We start from the raw sequence: 20406 nt of genomic DNA, 5'->3' as shown, positions 1-20406 counted from the left end.
CAAGCTGTCCCAGTCCAGGGCGCGGATGATACTGATTGCCCCGGAATGGCCCAGACAGTGGTGGTTCATGGACCTGCTTCACCGGTCTCTCCTTCCTCACATACGGCTGCCGTGCAGGCCGGACCTTCTCACGAAGTTCGGGGGGCTGATGTTGCACCCCAACCCCTCGTCTTTGAGTTTGGCAGCATGGCTCCTGAGGTAGTGCAATATGGCCATTTGAATCTTCCTGCAGATTGTATGGACATACTGAAGGAGTCTAAGAGACCTTCCACTAGGACTTCTTATGCGTACAAGTGGAAGAGGTTTTGTATCTGGTGCAAGTCGAAGAACTATGACCCGACGACATGCAAGGAAGATGTCATCCTTCCTTATCTTCTACAGTTGGCGCAGTCTGGCCTTAATGTCCACTCTATTAAGGTTCATCTTGCTGCTTTGACTGCCTACAGGAAATGCCCTTCACAGACTTCCTTCTTCCAGATCCCTGTTGTAGGAAGGTAGATCCCTGACTATGGTTGTCCCCAACTTTTTGCCTGGTGTTTTGCTGGTTTTCTGACTTAGTTGACCTGAGGCCCTGCTATTCAGGACCTCAGGCCCACTGCTCTCTCTGTTAAAATGGATTCCATGTACCCTAGGTACATATCCAATTGGATACTGAGTCACCTTATCAGTCCCTGTACAGTGTACCTTAGGTACCCAGGGCATAGGTGTACCCAGGGCCTACCAGGGGCTGCAGCATGTATTATGCCACCCCTGGCTGGCCATCCAAATCTGACACAACTGGCTGCACGACAGCTGGGGCAAGGTGGTGTAATCACCCTTTGCTTTAGATATAGTATACCTATATCTAAACCTAAATGGGCACACAGATCTCCTATCAGTCACTCCTATGGCAGGCCTTGACAATCCTGAAGGCAGAGTGCTTGGAATCGTGTGAGATAGTGCTCTGGCATGAGCTGAGCCTGTCTGCGGCTTTCGGGATCCATCCCTTAGCCGTTTCCATGATATCGCATACCATATACTCTTAAGTGCATTATAATCCTCGCGGTTATATGCCAACTCTGGTATCGCTTTATCAAAACATGTCGAGTAAGGTGTCATACGAATTGGAATACTAACCCCTCGCCAATTCTGGCGACGGGGTTAGCATTCCACCCTTCTAGAGGGACACGACATGTATGTAACCTGTAACCCCGGTTAAAGTTAGACAGAGCCTTAGCTCCACAAAATGGATGCTGCCACCGAGACACAAGTCTGCCCTCCTGCTGCTGGGAGTCCTCCCAGAGCAGAAGACAAGGACAAAGGGTTTCCTGTCAGGGGCGGTGCCAGCACCGTCCCAGACAGGATTTTGTGTATCCTAGGTAGGCAGGGCTTTATAGGAAGGTGACTGCAAGTGGCACCCCGGTGCTCACTGTGCATAGGCCGGCTAGAACCAGTTCCAGGGGCACACCAGCCCCTGTCCTGGGGAAAGCCCGCCAAGGGAGAGGGGTGTAACCACCCCCCTCCTGGTCCCACCCATAGGGCAGGACTTAGTCGCGTGCCAGCCCCCTTTTTCAGGATAAAGGCAGGAGCTGGCCCCCTTCCAAACTAGATCATCTTTGAATCCTGAAACTACTTTCTGCAAGAAGGAACTCAAGACTCTTCTCAAGATTTCTCCTTTGTGACTAAGGAGTAGTCACCCTGCAGCAGCAGGCACCAACCAAGTATCGCGGTTTGTTGCCAGTCTCTCCTTCGGATCAAGACTGCTCCAGCACGACGAGAACCGGCTTCCCTGGCACCTCTGACCTCAACCTACATCATCAGCCCAGCTGTGATCCGTGGGTGTGACGAGACCTCGAGGGACCGGCCATCTTCAGAACTGCACAACGCTTGTCCAGCACGACTCCCGAGTGACCCTCGACTGAGTGCTTTGGGGTAAGAGAAGCCCCGACCCTGAGCAGCTCCAGCACCGAAGTCCAGCCCCCCTGCATCCACGAGATCTGCGTGGGGCCCTTCTGCTCTTTGCTGCTCACCGCGTTGTCCAGGTCACTTGCCCGTTGGCTAGTGACTCCCTCACGACGCTCCACGACAACTAACACTGCTGGTCTGGTTGCTCCAGACTAGCCCGTGCTCCCCTCCAACAGAGGAGCGCCCTGGACCCTCCTGGTCCACTCAAGACGCCATTATAGGTCCACCGCGTGGGCCTTGCATTTGCCAAGACTTGTTGCCCAATCCTGGGTCCAGCGACGTCGACAGCAGAGACCTTCGTGGGACAGCTCGCACCTCCATCCTGGTCGCCGACAACGCCTCCTGGTCCGAGAGACTGCAGAGCCCAGCAGCGCCCACTCACCTGGTCGAGGTGACTTCGCCCGGTGCCACTCTGGTGCCCATCTAATCACTGGCTAGTGATTCAGAACTTGGTCCCCTCTGCTTTCAGGTCTTCCTCTTCACTGATCCAGGCTTGGATCTCCACGAACTCTCTTCACTGGTCGCCTGCCAGCAACTTCTTTCTTCAGGCTCCTGGTTCATCAACGAAGAAACCCGACAACATTTGAACCCTATGCAGCCGCAGCCCCTGGGCTAGGTAAACCGAGTACTCCGGTGCTCCAGCGTAGACCAACTCTCTAAGTGTCCAGAACCACTTTCGTTTTTGACCTACCTAGTCAGGTTCGCCCAAAAACACTAACTTTGCATTTACTAGGATCCATAGACTTTGCTCCGCATTACGCGTGAGAGTTCCCACTCTGCACACGACGTCCCTAGGTCTCCTGCTAGTAATCTAAAGGTTCAGTAGTCCAGTCCTAGGATCCCAAAGCCTATGAGAGTAGTACTTACCTGCTAGTAATTTCGCATTCCACTTGTATAGTATATGGTTTTTCGTGCCCCTCGGGCATTTGTGTAAATTGTGCGACTTGAAGTATTTTCTTAAGAGTTTTGTTGTGTGCTTAGCTCCCTGACTCATAAAGAGTTCAGGGTAGTCTTGTTAGAAATAAATATACGTTTATTTTCATAACAACTTGTGTGGTGTCCTTTCACTTGGTGTTCAAGGGGTATTGTGATGGTAAAACAGCTGGCTTAACACGCCCTCTAGAGTTTAGCCTTAGACTGCTCGTATCCATGCTACTAGGATAGCTGGTCTATAAGGTTGACTTACAACCAATCATCAATAAGGGTTGTTTGGACTGATACAAAGTGCTCACTAGAATAGTGAACATTATATATCAGGCCAACTTCTCACATTGGTGGCAGCGGTGGGATTTGAGCTTGCTGTTGTTTTACCACACAAATCCTAAGAATATCATTTGAAAGATCACATAAGTACTAAAGGTACATATAACTTGCTTAGAATACTCTAAGTTCTACTGAACCAGCTGTTGTAGCTCCTAGGGCCTAGCACACCCTAAACTACAACTCTAGCAAGGGATCAGTAGGCAAACAAATAGTGTAGGTAAGTGCACCACTTACACCTCACTAGAAAATCATGTCTAACCATGGAGAGTCCCCTGAGACTCCCCTGGTAAGCATTGACCCTCCACAGGTCACTTCAAGATATGCAGCTCTCAGTTTCCAGGAGATGAGACAAGTGTGTACTTCCAGGAAACTGAAACAGGGGTCTAACCCCACCATTCCCTTTCTGATAGGTCTCTTAGAGACCTATTATGCGAGAAAGATTTCTCAGCTAGATGGGAATATGCCAGCCTTAGAGGGTACCTCTGGGGATCCAGACCTCCACAACACTGACAATGCAGTTGAGGAGGAGGAACTCGAGGAGCTCTCTGGGGATGAGGTAGACAAAGGTCTTGAGGTAGTCAGAAGGCTAACTAGGGCCAACTTAGACTTGCTTGGGCTAGGATCTGGGGGACCCCCAGTACTGACCCTAAGTAGGCCTAACCTTGGGGTTAGGAGAGATAGATCTCTTTCTAGGGACTCCAATAGATCTCTGCACTCTAATGCCTCTTCTCAGAGGAGAAGGAACTCTCCACAGAGGAGATTGACTTCCCATCAGAGAATGGAGCATGAAGCTAGGATGAGACTGGCTACTCTGAGGATTGAAAGGGAAGAACTTGCCCTGGCCAAAGAGAAGCTTGCCTTTGCAAGAGAGCAGCAGATGAGTGGGTTAGCTCCCACTGGTGGCAGCAATCTCCCAAGAGAAAAAGAGAAGGCTTTAGATACTAAACACCTGACAAAGATAGTGCCCCCCTTTAAACAAGGGGATGACATCCAGAAATGGATGGCTGCTTTGGAGAGGGCCTGCACTGTACAGTGCATCCCCCAAAGTCAGTGGGCAGCTATACTGTGGCTCTCCTTTGATGGCAAAGGTAGAGATAAGCTCCTCACTACTAGAGTTGAGGATGCTAACAATTACCAAGTCCTGAAAAATACACTGGTTGATGGGTTTGGCTTAACCACTGAGCAGTACAGGTTGCTGTTCAGGGATACCCAGAAAACTCAGTCTCAGGATTGGGCTGACTTTGTTGATTGTGCCACTAAGGCTTTGGAAGGCTGGCTACTGGGTAGCAAGGTTACTGACTTCACAGGATTGTATAATCTTATTATGAGAGAGCAAGTCTTAAATAATTGTCAGAACCAGTTATTACACCAGCACCTGGTAGACTCTGATCTGACCTCTCCACAAGAATTGGGTAAGAGGGCAGACAAATGGGTCAGAACCAGGATTAGGCCTAAGAACCAAGGTGGTGACCAGAAAAAGGAATCAACCAAGCCTCAAGAGAAGGGTGGGAATAAATCTGCAGATCAAACCACATCAGGGCCCCAAAAATCCTCTGAGGGCGGTGGGTCCCAGAATCCTTCCAATGCCCAGAAGAAACCTTATTGTTATCCCTGTAAACAGGTGGGTCATTTGAAAACTGACAGCAGTTGCCCAAAGAACAAAAATAAGGAGAACATACCCCCAAGTAACATTCCCAAACCTCCTGTTACTACTAGTAGTAATCCCCCAGGTGGTGGGAGTGCCCCCAAGAATTTGGGTGCATTTACTTTGGGAGTTCCTGGGGACTCTGGCCTAACCAGGTCCCCAAACTTAGATACTCTTGTCTGTGAGACTGGCATGGGGTTTGCCAACTTCACAACTTGTCCCAACACTTTGGGCAAGTACAGAGAGGAGCCCCTCATCAATGGTATAAAAGTTGAGGCCTACAGAGACACAGGGGCTAGCATCACCATGGTGACTGAGAGTCTAGTACCCTCAAGGCAACTTTTACCTGGTGCCACATACCAGGTGACCAATATTGATGGAGTACTGAGAGATCATCCCATGGCAGTGGTCAATCTCAGCTGGGGAGGTGTCACTGGCCACAAGAGAGTGGCAGTGTCACCAAACTTGCCTGTAGATTGCCTACTGGGGAATGATTTAGAGCTCTCAGCCTGGGCTGAAGTAGAGCAAGAAACCCATTCTAAAATGGTAAACATCCATGGTAAGGTTAGTGGGGCAGTGATAGCCACAGCCCCAGTCCAAGATATCCTCCCTGAACAGGCCAGGAGGGCTGTGCCAGTCACAGCCCAATCTCAGACAACTTCCTTCCCAGAACAGGTTGTCAAGGCTGTGTTGGTAACAGCCCATACCCAAACTGAGCCCCCTCCTGAAAAGGTTGGGAGAGTTGTGATGGCCACAGCTCAAACTCAGACAGATAATAGTGTTGTGAAGCCTGAAACTATGGATCACTCCACTCAGACAGAGAGCATTGAGGAGGAAGAGAAATCTCCCTCCCACCAGACTTTAGGAAAGGTTCAGCCTCCTCAGGGAACTGATCTGACCCCTTGTGAAGAAACTGCCCCAGAGGTAGTCAGGCCTAGCCTGGCAGAACCCCTGATGTCAGGGGACCCTTCCAAGGTGGGACCCAGTCTGGAGCAGGTAACCTGCCCCTCTCTACCCTGCCTCAGTCAGCCCAGGGCTGTAGAGGTCAGGGAGGCCAGTGTTGGACCCCAAAGGGCCCCCTGTCCAAAAGAATTCCCCAATCAGCAGATTAAGGGCACTGAAGCTAGTAGTCCTAGCCAAGTGAAAATAAAACAAACTCCTGAGGGATCCCCCTTAAATTTAGTTAGGGACCTCCCACAGATGGACACTGTTGGGCACAGCCAAACTTGGGACCTTAGGGCCCCAGACCTGACCTGTCCCTCCAGTAAGCCAAACAGAGGGACCCAACCTCCAGCTGTAGGTAGCCAGAGGTTGACCCTGAGAGCCCAAAACAACTCAGTCTTGGAAAGAAAGGCCTCTATGGTGGATAGTGATTGGAGGAAGCTGAGTCCAAAATTAGTGGAGCCTCACTTCAGTACTCCCTTTCAGCACCAGCCTTCTACTTTGCCAAAACACACCACAGGTAGAGATTCCCTATGGTGGAGACCCTCAGCACCCGCTCGGTCCACAGGCACGCCATTGACCTATGGAACCTACTAGACACCATCTCTCCAGACGTCGCCTTCCTAACGGAAACATGGATGAACGCTTCCTCCGCCCCAGACATCACCATTGCCATCCCTGAAGAATATAAGATCACACGCAAGGACCGTACCAGCCACACAGGAGGAGGCATAGCTATCGTCCATAAGAAATCTATCCGCATCTCAACCAGCTCTGACGCCAACCTCGCCAACTCCGAACACCTTCACTTCCAGATCCACATCGACCCCAAGACCACACTCAGAGGCACCCTCCTCTACAGACCACCAGGACCCCGCGCAAAATTCAGTGAGGACATCACGGACTTCATCACTCCACACGCGCTCCCCTCCAAAGACTACATCCTTCTGGGAGACCTCAACTTTCACCTTGAAAAGACCAACGACTGCAACACCACCACCCTGCTGGACAACCTCGCCAACCTCGGACTTAAACAACTAGTCACTTCCCCCACCCACATCGCAGGTCACACACTCTACCCCATCTTCACCTCCAGCAACCATGTCTCCTTCAGCCACACCACGGACCTCCTCTGGACTGACCACAGCTGCGTTCACTTCACCTACAACAAGCCAAAACCCACCAACCACCTCCAACCAACTCTGCAAAGAAATTGGAACAAGATCACCACCGACCAGATCTCCGCATCGCTCCTCCTAAACACACCAGCCCACTCTTCCAACCCAAACCAAGCCGCCGCCAACCTCACCCTATGGCTATCCAACACCGCCGACACCCTAGCACCACTGAAAAAACGTCAAAGCAAACCTGGCAGCAAGAAGGCCTCATAGTTCAACGATGATCTTAAGAAGTCCAAGAAACTCTGCCGCTCCCTTGAAAAGGCCTGGAAAAAAGACCCATCCACTAGCACCAAGGACGCCTTCAAAAACGCCACCCGCACTCACCACCAACTAATCCGAAAGGCCAAGAAAACAGCATTCAAGGACCGACTCGACAACAACGCCCACAACAGCAAGGAACTTTTCAACATCGTCAAAGAATTTTCCAACCCCCCGGCCAACTCCAACGACATCACCCCCTCTCAAGCCCTCTGCGACTCCCTAGCCTCATTCTTCCACAACAAGATTGCAGACATCCACAACAGCTTCAACAACGAACCCGGAAACCAACCAACCCAACCATTTGCTGAACATTCTCCCCCCGTGAACACCCTCAACGACTGGAACCCAATCTCCACTGAGGACACCATCCGCCTGATGAATTCCATCCACTCAGGTTCCCCCACAGACCCTTGTCCTCATCACATCTTCAACAAAGCAGACTCCGTCATAGCACCGCACCTCCGAGACGTCATCAACTGCTCCTTCAACTCCGCCACCTTCCCGGAAAATTGGAAACACGCTGAACTCACCGCCCTTCTGAAAAAACCCACAGCAGACCCCACCGAACTCAAAAACTACCGCCCCATTTCGCTCCTCCCATTCCCAACCAAAGTCATCGAGAAAGCTGTCAACAACCAGCTCGCCGCTTTCCTCGAAGCCAACAAATCCCTCGACTCCTCACAATCTGGCTTCCGAGCAAAACACAGCACTGAGACCGCCCTCATCGCAGCAACAGACGACATTCGAACTCTATTGGACAATGGAGACACAGTCGCCCTCATCCTCCTCGACCTCTCGGCAGCATTCGACACAGTCTGCCACAGCCCCCTGTTACAACGCCTCAATAACATCGGAATACAAGGAAAAGCACTTGAATGGATCACCTCATTCCTCTCCGGAAGAACCCAGAGAGTCCGCCTCCCACCATTCAAGTCCGAGGCCACTGAAGTCATCTGTGGCGTACCTCAAGGATCCTCACTCAGCCCCACCCTCTTCAACGTTTACATGAGCCCCCTCGCGACCATCGCCCGCCAACACAACCTCAACATCATCTCTTACGCGGATGACACTCAACTTATCCTTTCTCTCACCAATGACCCCAGCACCGCCAAAACTAACCTACACGAAGGAATGAAAGAAGTTGCCGATTGGATGAAACAAAGCCGTCTGAAACTGAACTCAGACAAAACAGAAGTCCTCATCTTAGGTACATCCCCCTCTGCATGGGACGACTCCTGGTGGCCGGAAGCCCTTGGAAAAGCACCCATCCCGACAGACCACGCACGGAACCTTGGCGTCATCCTGGATTCTTCACTCTCAATGAACAGACAAATCAGCGCCGTATCCTCATCCTGCTTCAACATTCTTCGCATGCTCAGAAAAACATTTCGCTGGATCCCCACCGAAACAAGGAAAACAGTCACCCATGCATTAGTCACGAGCCGACTGGACTACGGAAACACCCTCTACGCAGGTACTACCGCTAAACTACAGAAGAAACTCCAACGAATCCAAAACGCCTCAGCCAGGATCATATTAGACATCCCGCGCAACGAACACATCTCCGGTCACCTGAAAGACCTCCACTGGCTACCCGTCAATAAGAGAATCACTTTCCGACTGCTAACTCACGCACACAAATCACTCTACGACATCGGACCAGAATGCCTCAACTCACGACTGTCCTTCTACACCCCCTCCCGCCAACTACGTTCTTCCAACCAAGCCCTCGCCACTGTACCTCGCATCAACAGGACCACCATGGGAGGCAGATCCTTCTCATACCTGGCTGCTAAAACATGGAACTCACTCCCCGCCTACCTTCGCCTCACCCAGAACCACCTAGCATTCAGAAAACAACTTAAAACATGGATATTTGACAAATAATCCTCCTCCCCTTTCTAAGCGCCTTGAGACCCTATGGGTAGGTAGTGCGCTATATAAATTCTCTGACTTGACTTGACTCGACTCAGATACCCTTAGGGTGAGGGATTGCTTAGTGGACCATGAGATAGGGGGTAACCATGCCAGTGCTGGTACTTCCTTATATGGCCACTTAAGGCTATCCTTGACAGGTAAGCCTATATTGCCTATCTCCTTTCGTTTGGGGGGGGGGGTTATGTAGGAAGGTAGATCCCTGACTATGGTTGCCCCCAACTTTTTGCCTGGTGTTTTGCTGGTTTTCTGACTTAGTTGACCTGAGGCCCTGCTATTCAGGACCTCAGGCCCACTGCTCTCTCTGTTAAAATGGATTCCATGTACCCTAGGTACATATCCAATTGGATACTGAGTCACCTTATCAGTCCCTGTACAGTATACCTTAGGTACCCAGGGCATAGGTGTACCCAGGGCCTACCAGGGGCTGCAGCATGTATTATGCCACCCCTGGGTGGCCATCCAAATCTGACACAACTGGCTGCACGACAGCTGGGGCAAGGTGGTGTAATCACCCTTTGCTTTAGATATAGTATACCTATATCTAAACCTAAATGGGCACACAGATCTCCTATCAGTCACTCCTATGGCAGGCCTTGACAATCCGGAAGGCAGAGTGCTTGGAATCGTGTGAGATAGTGCTCTGGCATGAGCTGAGCCTGTCTGCGGCTTTCGGGATCCATCCCTTAGCCGTTTCCATGATATCGCATACCATATACTCTTAAGTGCATTATAATCCTCGCGGTTATATGCCAACTCTGGTATCGCTTTATCAAAACATGTCGAGTAAGGTGTCATACGAATTGGAATACTAACCCCTCGCCAATTCTGGCGACGGGGTTAGCATTCCACCCTTCTAGAGGGACACGACATGTATGTAACCTGTAACCCCGGTTAAAGTCAGACATAGCCTTAGCTCCACAAAATGGATGCTGCCACCGAGGCACAAGTCTGCCCTCCTGCTGCTGGGAGTCCTCCCAGAGCAGAAGACCAGGACAAAGGGTTTCCTGTCAGGGGCGGTGCCAGCACCGTCCCAGACAGGATTTTGTGTATCCTAGGTAGGCAGGGCTTTATAGGAAGGTGACTGCAAGTGGCACCCCGGTGCTCACTGTGCATAGGCCGGCTAGAACCAGTTCCAGGGGCACACCAGCCCCTGTCCTGGGGAAAGCCCGCCAAGGGAGAGGGGTGTAACCACCCCCCTCCTGGTCCCACCCATAGGGCAGGACTTAGTCGCGTGCCAGCCCCCTTTTTCAGGATAAAGGCAGGAGCTGGCCCCCTTCCAAACTAGATCATCTTTGAATCCTGAAACTACTTTCTGCAAGAAGGAACTCAAGACTCTTCTCAAGATTTCTCCCTTGTGACTAAGGAGTAGTCACCCTGCAGCAGCAGGCACCAACCAAGTATCGCGGTTTGTTGCCAGTCTCTCCTTCGGATCAAGACTGCTCCAGCACGACGAGAACCGGCTTCCCTGGCACCTCTGACCTCAACCTACATCATCAGCCCAGCTGTGATCCGTGGGTGTGACGAGACCTCGAGGGACCGGCCATCTTCAGAACTGCACGACGCTTGTCCAGCACGACTCCCGAGTGACCCTCGACTGAGGGCTTTGGGGTAAGAGAAGCCCCGACCCTGAGCAGCTCCAGCACCGAAGTCCAGCCCCCCTGCATCCACGAGATCTGCGTGGGGCCCTTCTGCTCTTTGCTGCTCACCGCGTTGTCCAGGTCACTTGCCCGTTGGCTAGTGACTCCCTCACGACGCTCCACGACAACTAACACTGCTGGTCTGGTTGCTCCAGACTAGCCCGTGCTCCCCTCCAACAGAGGAGCGCCCTGGACCCTCCTGGTCCACTCAAGACGCCATTTTAGGTCCACCGCGTGGGCCTTGCATTTGCCAAGACTTGTTGCCCAATCCTGGGTCCAGCGACGTCGACAGCAGAGACCTTCGTGGGACAGCTCGCACCTCCATCCTGGTCGCCGACAACGCCTCCTGGTCCGAGAGACTGCAGAGCCCAGCAGCGCCCACTCACCTGGTCGAGGTGACTTCGCCCGGTGCCACTCTGGTGCCCATCTAATCACTGGCTAGTGATTCAGAACTTGGTCCCCTCTGCTTTCAGGTCTTCCTCTTCACTGATCCAGGCTTGGATCTCCACGAACTCTCTTCACTGGTCGCCTGCCAGCAACTTCTTTCTTCAGGCTCCTGGTTCATCAACGAAGAAACCCGACGACATTTGAACCCTATGCAGCCGCAGCCCCTGGGCTAGGTAAACCGAGTACTCCGGTGCTCCAGCGTAGACCAACTCTCTAAGTGTCCAGAACCACTTTCGTTTTTGACCTACCTAGTCGGGTTCGCCCGAAAACACTAACTTTGCATTTACTAGGATCCATAGACTTTGCTCCGCATTACGCGTGAGAGTTCCCACTCTGCACACGACGTCCCTAGGTCTCCTGCTAGTAATCTAAAGGTTCAGTAGTCCAGTCCTAGCGATCCCAAAGCCTATGAGAGTAGTACTTACCTGCTAGTAATTTCGCATTCCACTTGTATAGTATGTGGTTTTTCGTGCCCCTCGGGCATTTGTGTAAATTGTGCGACTTGAAGTATTTTCTTAAGAGTTTTGTTGTGTGCTTAGCTCCCTGACTCATAAAGAGATAAATATCTGTTTATTTTCATAATAACTTGTGTGGTGTCCTTTCACTTGGTGTTCAAGGGGTAATGTGATGGTAAAACAGCTGGCTTAACACGCCCTCTAGAGTTTAGCCTTAGACTGCTCGTATCCATGCTACTAGGATAGCTGGTCTATAAGGTTGACTTACAACCAATCATCAATAAGGGTTGTTTGGACTGATACAAAGTGCTCACTAGAATAGTGAACATTATATATCAGGCCAACTTCTCACACCTGTGATAAAAGATTTTTGGGAAGGCTTGAAGAAAGTGTTCCCTCCTGTCAGGCTTCCTTCGCCTTCATGGGAATTGAATGTGGTGCTGTCCAGATTGATGAAGGAGCCTTTTGAACCTATTCATAAGGCTTCGTTGCAGCACCTGTCCTGGAAGGCGGGGTTCCTCGTGGCCATTACATCGGCCCGCAGGGTGAGTGAAATTCAGGCGCTGTGTTGCCAGGAACCTTATACTGTATTTCATGCTGCTAAGGTTGTTATGCGTACTCACCCTACATTTCTTCCCAAGGTTATTTCTGATTTTCATGTTAACCAGACCATAACTTTACCTACGTTTTTTCAGAATCCTTCATCTCCAGCGGAAAGGTCCTTACATTCCCTGGATGTTAGGAGGGTGTTGAAATTTTATCTAGATAAGACCAAAGATATTCGTAGGTCTGACCAATTGTCTGTCAATTATGGATCAGTCAGGATGGGTCTTGCGACCTCTAAGCAGTCTATCTCTAGGTGGATTGTGTCCTGCATACAGCTATGTTACCAAAAAGCTAATAAGACCTTAGGAGGTAAGCCTAAGGCTCATTCCACCAGGGGCAAGGCTGCCACGATAGCCTTGCTCCGTAATGTTCCGATTGCAGAAATCTGCAAGGCGGCCACTTGGAAGTCGGTTCATACCTTTGCTAAGCATTACTGCCTGGACACTGATGCCAGGGCGGACGCTCAGGTTGGCAGGCTTCGCTGCGAAATCTGTTCGCACAATAGTGGTGTTAATTCTTTTTACTCCACCGCCGCTTTGGTGTGGGGATGGGCTTGCCATTCTATTCACTAGATTATGACTATACACAGAGATTCCCTACTACAGAAGGAGTAGTTTCTGTCCTGTAACTCCAGTTCTGTAGTAGGGGTATCTCTGTTAGTCATAAGCGCCCTCCCGCCTCCCCGGTGGAGAGAGAGAGAGAAATGTTCCTTTACGGAATGCGACAGGTCTGGCGTGTTACGCCTTCAAAAAGAACTGAAAGTGAGTTGGACCTGCTATGCATTCTGGGATACTGGGAGAAAGTTCTGGAAGGTTCTCTTAAAGGCACAGTATCCTATTTAAACCACATCATGGCAGCCTATGGGGCTTGTCTGTCCAGGCCTTCCTCTCTATCATTTCTGAGGGGTTTTGTAGTAAAAGCAAGGGAAATCTGGACAGGCTTTGCTGTTTGTGGATTTTTTTGGTGGAATTTCTAGTTGAAGTACTGGACAGTGTAGCCTGTGGATATAGGCTGCATTATTTGTCTTTAAAATTTCTCTTAAGTGTCTTTGCAGTTCTGCAATTTTTGACAATGGGCGGGACTATTCACTAGATTATGACTATAACAGAGATACCCCTACTACAGAACTGGAGTTACAGGACAGAAACTACTCCTTACCTTTTATTTTTCTTAGTCTTTTTTTGCTTCGAAACCTCCCACCACCCACCCTCCTGTTGATGATGCTTCTCCCCCCCCCCTGTTGTCCGTGTTGCTTATTTCCTCCATCCCCCACATTCCCATTGTCTGCTTATTTCCTCCTATTCTCCTACCCGCCTACTATCGGTGTTGTTCCCCACCCACCATAAGAAAAATAAAAGCGCTATGACTCAACCAGCACTGGGCACATTATAGAGACCCCCCAACCTCCTGGTCTCATTGCACGTTCCCATTTTGTCCTGTGACCCTTACTTCCCACCCAGCATCCCCATCCTTCCAGCGCTGCCCACATCATTCCTGTTCTTTTTAACATTTAGTCCTCCTGCTCAGCAGCCACGTTGTTGTGTAACATGGCTAAAAACATTGTCAAACCCAATAGCTTTCGCATTGGTGAAACATATTAGCTTTACTAGCGCTTTTTCTTTTTCGTTTTTGCTTTTCTGTAGCCGTGTTTCACGCTATTGGGGATGTTGGCAGGACCTATTGTCTTTACAAGTGTTTTTATTCCATAAATGGTATGGATCACAACCTGCATCACTTGCACTCTGTGATTTTGTCATGTATTTTTGATGCCGTCCCCCTCCCTTTACTTTTCTTCTTTGTGCTTCAGTAGATTGTGCAGCACTACTTCAGCCTTAAGCCATGTGTTTTATAATGACAACTGCTTTTAGCAGCTGACCTCTCTAATCAATTCCTCTCTTGTTTGGGGAACATTTCTCGTGAATGCCCTCTCTCTCTGTGCTACAGTCAGTGTGAGGTTTCTAAAGAACACCAGACTTGCAACCAGCGCTCCAGGAAATGTTGGATTTTATCTTTAAGAGGATTCAAGAGTGGGTGAAGTACAGGTTCTAGGCACAAATACTTTAATGTGCATTCTTTTTCCAGAGCGATAGCAAGGCACACTACGTAAGGACTCTCCCTCAGCTATATGGAAATCACCCTCCTTGGTCAAGGTGACAGGATTAGATTCTCTACTCCAACTCGTTTCTGGAATTCTGTGGTCTCTTGACTGGTACACCTCGTTTGCAGACTGCCCAGGAAGAGTATACACTTATTATCGAAGCAAAAATAAAACATCATGAGCTTATTTGGAATAAACTGCTAGTGGCAAGTAAACCACCTAACGGGGAAGAATTTTGGCAAGTTATAAACATGCTGACACATGGAAAATCCAGACATCATACTGTAGGTATCAACGCAGATATGCGGGCTGCCCATGTGAAGGAAATGTACATAGAAACGGAGTACAAACAAAATACAGAGCGTTGTGAAAATGTAACTGAAGCGAGAAGGAGCCTGTCACCAGCAGCACCGATAATCACAGGAACTCGAGAAAAAATCATCATGAATAAACATCAAAGCAAAAATATCCCTGAACTTACAGCTTACAGATACAGAAAAAGTAACAAAGATCATGAACAATTAAAAACAGAGGGTGCAGCAGGCCCAAATGGCATACCAAATGCTCTCTTTTAAGGGAGAGCCTGCTTACTGGGCAGTTTATCTTACACCACTTTTTAAGGAGCTGTTCCTGACAAATAAAATCCCAGAATCATGGAGGGGAAGTATTCTTCAACCAATCTTTAAAGTTGGAAATCAGTCACTGCCCAGCAACTACAGAATCATTGCTGCTGGAACATCTAAAAAAAAAATTCTGACACAAAATTGATACCTTGGTCGCAAACCATATTCAGGGTGGGGGCTGGCCCACGGACCAATTTATCAGCCATAACGCTACTAATCGAAAGAGCCAAACTTCAGAACAAGCGGATATTTGTATGCTATGTGGACTTAAAGTCAGCTTTTGATTGTGTGCCCCGAAATCACCAATGGAAAAAACTGGCAACGTGGGGTTTTCCAAACAACTTAACTAAACGCGATTAAAGAACTATATACTGATACCTGGACTCTGGTGAAAATAGGTGATGGTAGTTGTGTAACAAAGAAAATAGGCACCCACAACAGGGGTGCGTGTTGGCCCCAAGCCTTTTTAATCTGTATTTAGCTGATCTTGAAGAAGCACTTACTGGAATAATCAGCCATCCACCAACGTTAGCCAAAGAGGAAATTGGGTGCTTACAGTATGCTGACGATATAGTGCTTTTCAGTCAAACCCCCAAAAGGGCTACAGCGCAGTATGAGCACACTAGCGAATTATATTTATCGGCATGGATTAGAATTAAATCTATCCCAAACAAAGGTAGTGCGGTTAGTGGATGCCAAATTAAAAAAACACGTGTGGTTTTTGGATGGAAAAAAGTCGAGGTTGTTGCCTCATACAAATACTTGAGATTTAAAATCGAGAGAAAACGGAGTTAAACATCAGTCTCTAGCAATGAGGGCTTAAGCGCAAAGTCTTATCTATGGCTTCAATTTATTAAAAAAGAAATTAAGCTGTCCATCTTACAGCCATCTATTATCTGTTATGTCGGCACAATTAAGGCCTTCTGTCACATATGGTAGTGAAATTACGAGGGGTTGTGAAATCGCAATCTTATATAATATCCAAATGAAGATGTATAAAAATGTCTTCCTCATACAGCAAGCAGAATCACCAGCTCAAGTCAGTTTGAGTTTGGTCTGACCAATCATCGGAGCAAAAGTGCTTTGATTAAATTATGTGGAAGGCTTAGAGCAGCCACAATTGATTCTATTGAGAATTTGTGCTGGAAAGAAATAGAAGCGCTCAGAGGGAGAACAAAACACGAGGTTCCTGGGGCTGCTACTTAGCACAAGTTATTGATGATCTTTGTGTTCAAGAAATTCGGAACTCAGGCCTGGGGAAACAGGCCTTTAACAAAGCATTAAATTGGTCAACAAAAATCCTGTCTAATATAACAGATGAAAACAGCTCATTACAAAGTCGTCATGCCTGGACGGTGATTAATTCATATGGCACCAGGAAACCGCAGGTTTATTTATCAGCACATTTCTCTAAAGAAATATAGGATTTGATCCCCTCCTGGAAACACCATTACCAAAATCAAGACTGCAGATTGTGCAACTACAAACATGAATCCCTATCACATATTCTCTGTGCATGTCCGAAGTTATTAAAAGAAAGAAAGATATTTTTGAAAGAAACATTCATTAATATGAACATACGAACATGCAGGGAAGCTGTAACCACCTGGTTGGGTGGGTCTTCGATTCCGCTGGTCTGCTGGGGGGTTACATTCATAAATTTGTATCTAAAGGAAGTAGGAAGAATTGTAGAAGAAAACCAAATAATTTTATACAGTTTTATGATGATGGTTTTTAGGATGAGGATGATGTTGTGGTGCAGCACTTTTTGGATAGTTCTTTGCTTTTACGAAGTGTAGAATAATGAACGAAGATTCCATTTTTTTTATATATGGGATGTTTTAAGTAATGTAATGATATTATATAGTGTAATGGTTTTTAAAAGACTGAACATTTGAATACATTTGACTTTGACTTGACACTTATTATCAAATCTTGGTCAGGAGGCCGTGGATCAAAGATGTCTCTTGATGAAAGCCCAGATCACTACTGCCACTGGGAACACAACCTCTGCTCAAATGCAACTGTGACGTAAATCTTTGTATTTTAAGCAAGAGGCCCAAGAAAGTAATTTAGTAGATGTCTGATTATAATAGCTACATGTATCACAAATTCCTCGTCGACTTTTGAGTTTGCATTTCCTGATTTAACAAGAGGAGTGTTGCATGTCACCTGAGATCACTAAAAACTGCTGGCGTAGCAGTTGGAGGTTTCCTCGGATCCTACCTAGCCTCAGTTTAAAGTGACCATATTCTTGGCACACTCATGTCGCATAGAATAGGAAGTAAACATGAAGCACATGTATGTGACCCTGCTTCAGTCCCAAATATAACTTGTTTTTGAGTATGCAATGGTTCATTTCGTCAATAGGTTTACTAGTCTAACAAGACAATACATGACTTACTGCTTCATGTGTTACTAGTATATGGCCATATACAAAGCAAGGCAAGAGATCTCGGCGCCATACTGGGCATGAAACCCAATGGGGAACTGGACTTTGGTTAAAAAAGAAATTAAGCCTCTTTGTAACCGGACCATTCTCCCCTTAAAGTGAGTGGGACTCCCTACGCCATGACGGATCTCTGCACCCCAGAGCCTCCTCGGGTGACTTGTTGGTGTGGCCTTAAACCTTCCCCCTTACTCACCTTAGAAGAACGGTCACTTTAGTCGCTGACCAGTATCCGAATGCAATGGACATTTTTCCTCCGTAGGATATCCTTGCAGATCCAGAAAATGCATGTCATTTCTGAAAACTAAAAAAAATTGATAGCGTGAAATGTACTTACCCGATTCCAATTATCTTGGTATCTAAATTTATATTAAAGTATGTGTTATTTTTATAAATTGGTGTCGGTTTTCTTTGAGTGTCTCATTTACTGCCTTTGTGTGTGTGATAAATGCTTAGCACTACCCTCTGATAGGCCTAACTGCTTGCCCACACTACCACAAAGACGAGCATTTGGGGTGTCATTTGTTCCTGTGTAATTACTTTGGGGGTTACCTGGACTGTTTGCATGGTATACCTCTTTTTGGTATACCATGGTATGTTGCTTTACTTGTTTAGCTTCAGAAAGAAATGTTAAATGAATGCCTGAAGTCAATTTATTTTTTTGTCATTTCTTTGTAGTCCAGTATCCTCAAAGCACATCTTGTAACTCACAGCAGCAAGAAAGGATTTGAGTGCACGTCGTGTGGCGAGGCATTTAGGACCAAGGGTTCTTTAATACGGCACAATAGACGTCACACAGGTGAGGTGAGGGTGTAAAACTTATCAATGGTCGTTTTTAACTGTGAATTTTAAGAAAGTTATTGTATATACAAATAACATTAAAGAAATTTTATTTCTAGACTTTTTCTGTAATCCTGAAGGTACACTCAAATTCTGAAAATCCGCACCCATTATATTCTCCTATGCCCATAATTCACTCTTAGAGATAAATGTGCCACTCCTGGCATCTTGCGCAAGCATAATTCATGCTTGCGTCCTTAACAGACTTGTACAATACTGAACATCTTCTTGCATCATTTGGTACGTTGAAGGCTTTTAGTGTGACTTTGTGTATTGCAAAGGTTCTACGCATGCCCCTTCAAAGCCATTATCCCTGCTGCTTGAAATTACCCCAAAATTGGTCTGGTGCGCTACTAAATACCCAATTGGTGGTGCTCTATGACTAGGAGATTCACACATTTCTTATACCCATTCTTATTAATTGAATCTGTTAGACCCACGTTTATCTCCATTGTCACTATATTCCCAGAAGCCTGTTCATTTCACGAATGGGGCTTCGCTTTTATATTCAGAAATGTTTTCTATTGTACATTCACATTCGGTACATACTCCGGCGGTCTAGTGTTAGCTTTGGTCTAGAAAATTACAAGTTAGTTTCTTTGAAGTAGAGATAACTAGAACTACTCACTCTTGTGCTATTCACACAGTTTCAACCCTTTGATGTTATTGTTTCGCTCTAAGTTTGAAGACGTTTTAGAAGCTTAAAAGACTGGGACAACCAAGCAACTCTAGCTCCGCAACATCAACCTTATTTTTGTAGTCCAAGGGTGATAGATCCATCGTGTCAAATAACATTTATGGGCCTCTACACCATCCCATAACAGCAATAATTGCAGGACTCTCAGAATCGCTGGAAACTTTCAAGGTAAAGCCTACATTTGTTTGCCAGGGCTTCAAGAAAAAATTTCCTTGGCAAAAATGCAGCTGCCAAGCATTCACCAAGATGTATTCATCCTGATCACAAGCCATCTCTCAGATGACACTGATGTTTTTAATCAGTCACGTATATCAAAATAACCACAGACTTGTATTCGTTCATACGTTCAGAAAAGCCATTGTATTGAATTTGATTAAAAACCAAATCCATTAGTCACCATGCATCAGCACCAGATGCGACCATTACCGAGTCCGCTTCAGGAGTTTCCTTCATTAGTGCCAATGGACACAGTCAAAGAAGTACAGCTGCCAAAAATGGGAAAGAGTACATAGTCCTAGTGTTCCCTTATTCCAAAGAAAAATCAAGCTCTGCAACCTGTCCGAAACCTTAAAACTACTACTTCCGCATATTTCAATTAATGAGGAGACCCGTTCTGGAACTCAATTGTTGCTGCAAATGGTAGACTTTGAGGCAAACATTGATGTCCAGTATCTGCACTTTATTACTAATTCACTGAGCACACTGAGAGCACCTCACGTTAATGGTGATTGAATAGCATTATTGGTTCACTGCGCTTCCATTTGTAATCAGAAGAGCGCCACATGTCTATTGGTATAAGCGTCACACTTGCATCACGGGCCACCCTTGTATAGCAATATCTGGGTGACTGGTTGGTGAAGGGAACGACCTAATGAGAATGACTGTATCAGACCAGGCAGACTATTCAGTTTCTTCTCAAAATTTGGGATCATTGTGCCCAAGTCCAGCTTTGTCCACAACAGATTCTTGGATGGAACTCTTGTTCTCCATGCCAGACCTTTTTTGAGATATGAAGTCGTAGTATTCAGTCCATTAGTTACTGCTGACCGCCTCCTGATTTGATCTGATGATGATAGTACTGTTGAAAGTAGAGAACAGATCGCAGGGCGGAATCAGATTGCTCTCTTGAGGGGAAAATCCTTCCCGGACCCTCTGCTTCAGGTGACAGTTGCTCCACTTGTATCCCAGGTATGTTGGGCACTTGTATAAGTGACCACTACGCACACACCAAGTGCACGGTGGACTGGGCTGTAGGGCAGTCAAGCAGTGTCAGATGGGCTGTTGTCAGGTCAGTGTGTGGCCGTGTTTTACGGTTTTCCATGATATTAAAAGAAACATTGCCTGCAGCAAGCTGAAATCCATGCAGTCTTGCATACCTTG

General features: G+C 47.4%; 1 protein-coding gene across 1 annotated transcript in view; it reads left to right on the top strand.

Annotated features, from left to right (window-relative positions):
- E4F1 (E4F transcription factor 1) overlaps window positions 1–20406 on the top strand; it is a 213464-nt gene that overhangs the window by 95820 nt on the left and 97238 nt on the right. Inside the window, exon 5 of the mRNA XM_078664834.1 lies at window positions 18168–18288. Within this exon, the coding sequence (XP_078520960.1) occupies window positions 18168–18288 (121 nt within the window). The remainder of the gene's footprint in view (window positions 1–18167; window positions 18289–20406) is intronic.

This window comes from Lissotriton helveticus, chromosome 10, assembly GCF_964261635.1.
Source record: "Lissotriton helveticus chromosome 10, aLisHel1.1, whole genome shotgun sequence".
Taxonomy (NCBI): Eukaryota; Metazoa; Chordata; class Amphibia; order Caudata; family Salamandridae; genus Lissotriton; species Lissotriton helveticus.
This window is presented reverse-complemented; position numbering and strand designations above follow the sequence as displayed.